Raw genomic sequence first — 5,941 nt, 5'->3', positions numbered from 1 at the left:
CCAGAGATAAGAATATTTACATAGGACCCCCTTAACCCCAAGCCCTGGGTGACACTCTGAGCTCATATAAACATTACACAACAGGTCACACAAAACCCATGGCCAACTAAGTTACCATTCAAGTTTCAATTCAAGTTATACTATGGAATACTATACTAACCTAATTTATTAAATGTGAAACATATACATTTTATCCTACAGGTGCCCACCTTTAACCTCTAACCTTTAACCTCTACTCGACCGCTCTCATAGGTGCCCACCTTTAACCTTTCACCGTTTGTGTGTGTGTGTGTGTGTGTGTGTGTGCGTGTGATATTCTCCCAACCCTGGGCAGGTAAGTGGCACCTGGGTCTGAACTGCGATCGCCATGACGACCTGTGCCACCACCCTAGTGCCCACGGCTTCACCCACTTCTACGGCGTGAGCATGACCAACCTGAGGGACTGCCAGCCTGGCGACGGCTCCGTGTTCACCCACGTGCACACACACATGCCGTACGGCTCGCTGGCGGCCGGCGCGCTGACGGTGGCACTGCTGCACGCGCGGGGCGTGGTGTGTGTGCCGCGGCGGGCGGCGCTGGGGGTGCTTGTGGCGCTGGCGCTAGCTGCTGGAATGTTCTGCGTGTTCCAGGGAACGTTCCGGGAGCTGAACTGCTTCCTGATGCGCGGGGGGGAGGTGGTGGAACAGCCGCTGGTCCTGGAGAACATGACACGCAGGATGACAGCCGAGGCTCTTCACTTCCTGGAGAGGTGTGTGTGTGTGTGTGTGTGTGTGTGTGTGTGTGTGGTCCTGGAGAACATGACGCGCAGGATGACATCAAAGGCTCTTCACTTCCTGGAGAGGTGTGTGTGTGTGTGGTCCTGGAGAACATGACGCACAGGATGACCGCCGAGGCCGGTGTGTGTGTGTGTGTGTGTGTGTGTGTGTGTGTGTGTGTGTGAGTGTGGGTGTATGTGGCTCTTCACTTCCTGGAGAGGTGAGCAAAGAGGCTTCTGGGGGAGATGCTGGCCACCGCCCTCACAGGAAGTGTGTGTGTGCACATTGCGTGTAAAGACTTATCTGTGTGTGTGTGTGTGTGTGTGTTGTGTGTGTGTTGTGTGTGTGTGTGTGTGCAGGAACTCGGAGCAGCCCTTCCTCCTCTTCCTCTCCTTCCTCCAGGTGCACACGGCACTCTTTGCCTCATCTGACTTCCGCGGTCAGAGCGCTCATGGTCTCTATGGCGACGCCGTCATGGAGGTGGACTGGAGTGTAGGTAGAGGACACACCCTGAATATACACACACACACACACACACACACACACACACACACACACACACCCTGAATACACACACACACTCACACACACACACACCCTGAATACACACACACACACATTCGCACACGCTGACTGCACACACATTGAACGCTCACGCTGAAATGCAGCTCCCAGGCTTTTTCATAGATGTGTGTATTTGATATTGCTCTCTGTCTCAGCTCAGGTGTGTGTGTGTGTGTATTTGATATTGCTTTCTGTCTCAGCTCAGGTGTGTGTGTGTATTATATATTGTCCCTAGGTCAGGTGTTGCGTGTGTTGGAGCGGCTGCAGGTGTCGGAGCAGACGCTGGTGTATCTGACCTCAGTGTGTGTGTATGTGTGTGTGTGTGTAGGTCAGGTGTTGGGTGCGTTGGACCGGCTGCAGGTGTCGGAGCAGACGCTGGTGTATCTGACCTCAGATCAGGGCCCCCACCTGGAAGAGATCTCTGTGCGGGGGGAGGTGCACCACGGCTTCAGCGGCATCTACAAAGGTGGGCCCCTAGAACCCAATTTGTGTGTGTGTGTGTGTGTGTGTAACTGTGTGTGTGTGTGTGTGTAACTGTCCTGTCCCCTCACACAGCAGGGAAGTCCACTAACTGGGAGGGGGGGATCCGAGTGCCGGGTGTGCTGCGCTGGCCAGAGGGCTTCACAGGGGGGAGAGAGATCGCTGAGGTCACCAGCAACATGGACCTCTTCCCCACCCTGGTCAAGCTCAGTGGAGCCAGCTTACCGCAGGACAGGTGAGTCAGAGTACCTCAGGACAGTTGAGTCAGCTTACCGCAGGACAGGTGAGTCAGAGTACCGCAGGACAGGTGAGTCAGCTTACCGCTAGGGTTGGGTACCGAGAACCGGTACCAATACGGCACCGGTTCCATACAACCGATACTTACCCGGACCGAAATGCAACGCAGATTTCGGTGGTTCCTTTCGGTGCCTGAGCAGTTTTTTTTTTTTTTTTAATTAAAAAATAATAATTTAACAAAACTAGCGATAGCTAACAAGAAGTAACATTAGTGGCGTAGATCTTTCTGAGTACGATCTGTATACTTTTTTGTGTTGCTAACAGATTTCGTGGGGCACATATAAAACTGCTCCCAATGTAGACTCTCGCCTGTGTCGCTCACGCTCATTGGTGATAATGTAGCATTCCATATGGGACTAGTGGAAACGGGATTTGTGTTGAGGAGTTGCCATGGTAATGGGTTGACTTGTGTGTGGTTTCGGTTTCAAGATAAGTGTGGTTGTTCTAAGCAGAAGTTGGATACGCTTTATTAAACGGAGAGCTACCGTCTCATCCAAAGATATTCCTCCTCAATGTGAGTTCTTAAGAGAGCACTAACTCGGACGCTACAATAACATTGCAACAGTCTAATGACAGCGAAGAGCAGGCAGCCTTGCACAGAGCAAGCACAAACAGAGCTATAGCCATCAATATAACGGAGAAAATGCCGAAAGGTAAACGATCAAAAGTGTGGCTGTATTTCGCACAACAAGATTCAAACAACGCGACGTGCAGCATATGCAACAACAAAATTGCGTGTAAATGGGGGAGAGAACTCAAGAGGCCCTATACCTAAACTCTTAAAGGGGCAGTACACATTCACGAAACCAGTGGGTTTAAATAAATGCAAACAAAATAATATTTTTTTTACTCTGAAGGCAAACATGCTCATATTTCTGCAAAAGAATTACTGAAGTGTGAAGTGTGTGTACAGAGTGTGTTATGTATTTATTTATATTTATTTAGGTATACTGTAAACAGTTGTTATAAGTTAATATATTGTTCATAGTTTGAAGTTAAAAGGTTTGAAGCCAAGTGTTTTGTATTTATTTATATTTATAGTATACCTTAAACAGTTAATATATTGTTAAATTTGAAGAAAACTATTTGCCTTGGCAATAAATAAGCCTTTAATGTCTTTAATTTTAAAAAAAAGTATCGGTTCTGGCACCGTTTAGGCACCGGTATCGTTTTAAAAGTATCGGTTATGTACCGGTATCGGAAAAAACCCAAACGATACCCATCCCTACTTACCGCAGGACAGGAGAGTCAGTTTAACTCACGACAGGAGAGTCAGGACAGGAGAGTCAGGACAGGAGAGTCAGGACAGGTGAGTCAGGACAGGAGAGTCAGGACAGGTGAGTCACGACAGGAGAGTCAGGACAGGAGAGTCAGGACAGGAGAGTCAGGACAGGTGAGTCAGGACAGGAGAGTCAGGACAGGAGAGTCAGGACAGGTGAGTCAGTTTAACTCACGACAGGAGAGTCAGGACAGGAGAGTCAGGACAGGAGAGTCAGGACAGGTGAGTCACGACAGGAGAGTCAGGACAGGAGAGTCAGGACAGGAGAGTCAGGACAGGAGAGTCAGGACAGGAGAGTCAGTTTAACTCACGACAGGAGAGTCAGGACAGGAGAGTCAGGACAGGAGAGTCAGGACAGGTGAGTCACGACAGGAGAGTCAGGACAGGAGAGTCAGGACAGGAGAGTCAGGACAGGAGAGTCAGGACAGGTGAGTCAGGACAGGAGAGTCAGGACAGGTGAGTCAGGACAGAATGTCAGCTTATCTCACGACAGGTGAGTTAGATGAGTAAGGTGAGTCAGCATAGCTCAGGACCGATTTCTGTGCTGGTGCTTTTGTGATCTTGCTTATTGTTATAAATGTATATGTGTGTGCATGTGTGTGTGTAGGGAGATAGACGGCCATGATCTGCTGCCCCTCTTGCGAGGAGAATCAGAGCGGTCGGAACACGAGTTCCTGTTCCACTACTGCAATGCCTACCTCAACGCTGTACGGTGGACCCCACGAGATGGTGAGACACACACACACACACACACACGTGTACACCCTAACTCACAAACATACACACACACACACACACTAACACATGTACACCCCAACTCAAACACACACACACACTACTACAACAGTGAGCTACACTTAATAAACATGACCCCCGTGTGTGTGGGGTTGGAAGTGTGTGACCCCAGTGTGTGTGTGTGTGTGTGTGTGTGTGTGTGTATATGTGTGTTTGTGTGAGCGCCAGTGTGATGTTGCTTTTATACAGTTATAACAGTTCTACCTCCCACTTATTGACAGATTGAGATTTATTTAGTTTGTTTGAATTTGACATCATTCTCCCAAAAATTTAGTTTGTTCGAATTTGACATCATTCTCCCAAAAATAGTTCTAACCAGAGTGTCAAGCGTTGCTAAGCAACGAGTACTGCAGCCAAGTTGAGTTAGAAAGGCTATGTGTGGACATTAATTAACTCACCTGTCTGCTTGTCATTCTCTACATTCCTATAACTCCATTTTCTCCATTCTCTAACTTGAAAGTGTGTTGTGTGTGTGTATGTGTGTGTGTGTGTGTGTGTGTGTGTGCGTTTCAGGTTCCACGGTGTGGAAGGTGTTCTTCTTCACGCCTATCTTCCACCCTGAGAACAGCTCGGCCTGCTTCCACACCCACGCCTGTTTCTGCACACCGGGCTACGTCACCTTCCACCACCCCCCGCTGCTCTTCGACCTCTCCAGGGACCCGTCCGAGAGCCGACCCCTGACCCCGGGCACCGAGCCGGCCTTCCACGCGGTCCTGGAGGCGGTTGCCGAGGCGACGGAGCGGCACAGGCGGGGGGTGGAGCCCGTGGAGGATCAGCTGGCGCTCGGGCACATGCTGTGGAAGCCCTGGCTGCAACCCTGCTGCTCTCACTGGAGCCGGCTCTGCCGCTGCGCCCGCGACCACCAGCAGGGGGAGCCCTTGCCCTCTCAATGAGCCTCACATCTGGCCACCAGCAGGGGGAGCCCTCGCCCTCTCAATGAGCCTCACATCTGGCCACCAGCAGGGGGAGCCCTCGCCCTCTCAATGAGCCTCACATCTGGCCACCAGCAGGGGGAGACCTCGCCCTCTCAATGAGCCTCACATCTGGCCACCAGCAGGGGGAGCCCTCGCCCTCTCAATGAGCCTCACATCTGGCCCAGATTGGAGCTGCAGCCCTGTCAGACTCACGCAGCGTGTGTGTGTGTGTGTGTGTGTGTGTGTGTGTGTGTGTGTGTGTGTGTGTGTCAGACTCATACAGTGTGTGTGTGTGTGTGTGTGTGTCAGACTCATACAGTGTGTGTGTGTGTGTGTGTCAGATTCACAAAGTGTGTGTGTGTGTGTTTGTCAGATTCACTGTGTGTGTGTGTGTGTGTGTGTGTGTGTGTCAGATTCACAGTGTGTGTGTGTGTGTGTGTGTGTGTGTGTGTGTCAGACTCATACAGTGTGTGTGTCAGACTCACGCAGCGTGTGACAGCATCAAGGGTTCGAGCAGATTGTGAAACAGGTGAAAATTGTGCCGTTTGGATGGAGACAGGAACACTGGGGTGACCCCATTTACACCGTCACCCCCTCACCCCCTCACCCCCTCACCGTCACACTGTCACCTCCTCACCTCCTCACCGTCACACCCTTTCAATACCTGACCTTCATACCTGTCTGTCTCCATGGTAATGTGTCTCAGAGAAAACACAGTGTTAACTGCCAACAGAAAACAGAGAGGTGTGTGTGTGTGTGTGTGTGCGTGTGTGTGTCTGCTCGTCTGCTCTGGATATCTCACCTCTGAGCACTGAGCGAGTGTTGCATCATTACTGTTCTGGTGTGTGTGTGTTTC

General features: G+C 50.7%; 1 protein-coding gene across 1 annotated transcript in view; it reads left to right on the top strand.

Moving 5' to 3' along the window:
• sts (steroid sulfatase (microsomal), isozyme S) overlaps window positions 1-5,941 on the top strand; it is a 9,032-nt gene extending 3,091 nt beyond the window's left edge. Inside the window, exons 5-10 of the mRNA XM_080835749.1 lie at window positions 335-749; window positions 1,116-1,252; window positions 1,649-1,786; window positions 1,876-2,035; window positions 3,984-4,105; window positions 4,685-5,941. Of these exons, the coding sequence (XP_080691875.1) occupies window positions 335-749; window positions 1,116-1,252; window positions 1,649-1,786; window positions 1,876-2,035; window positions 3,984-4,105; window positions 4,685-5,064 (1,352 nt within the window). The 3' untranslated portion in view covers window positions 5,065-5,941. The remainder of the gene's footprint in view (window positions 1-334; window positions 750-1,115; window positions 1,253-1,648; window positions 1,787-1,875; window positions 2,036-3,983; window positions 4,106-4,684) is intronic.

Source organism: Sprattus sprattus (genome assembly GCF_963457725.1).
Source record: "Sprattus sprattus genome assembly, chromosome: 3".
Classification (NCBI taxonomy): domain Eukaryota; kingdom Metazoa; phylum Chordata; class Actinopteri; order Clupeiformes; family Clupeidae; genus Sprattus; species Sprattus sprattus.
This window is presented reverse-complemented; position numbering and strand designations above follow the sequence as displayed.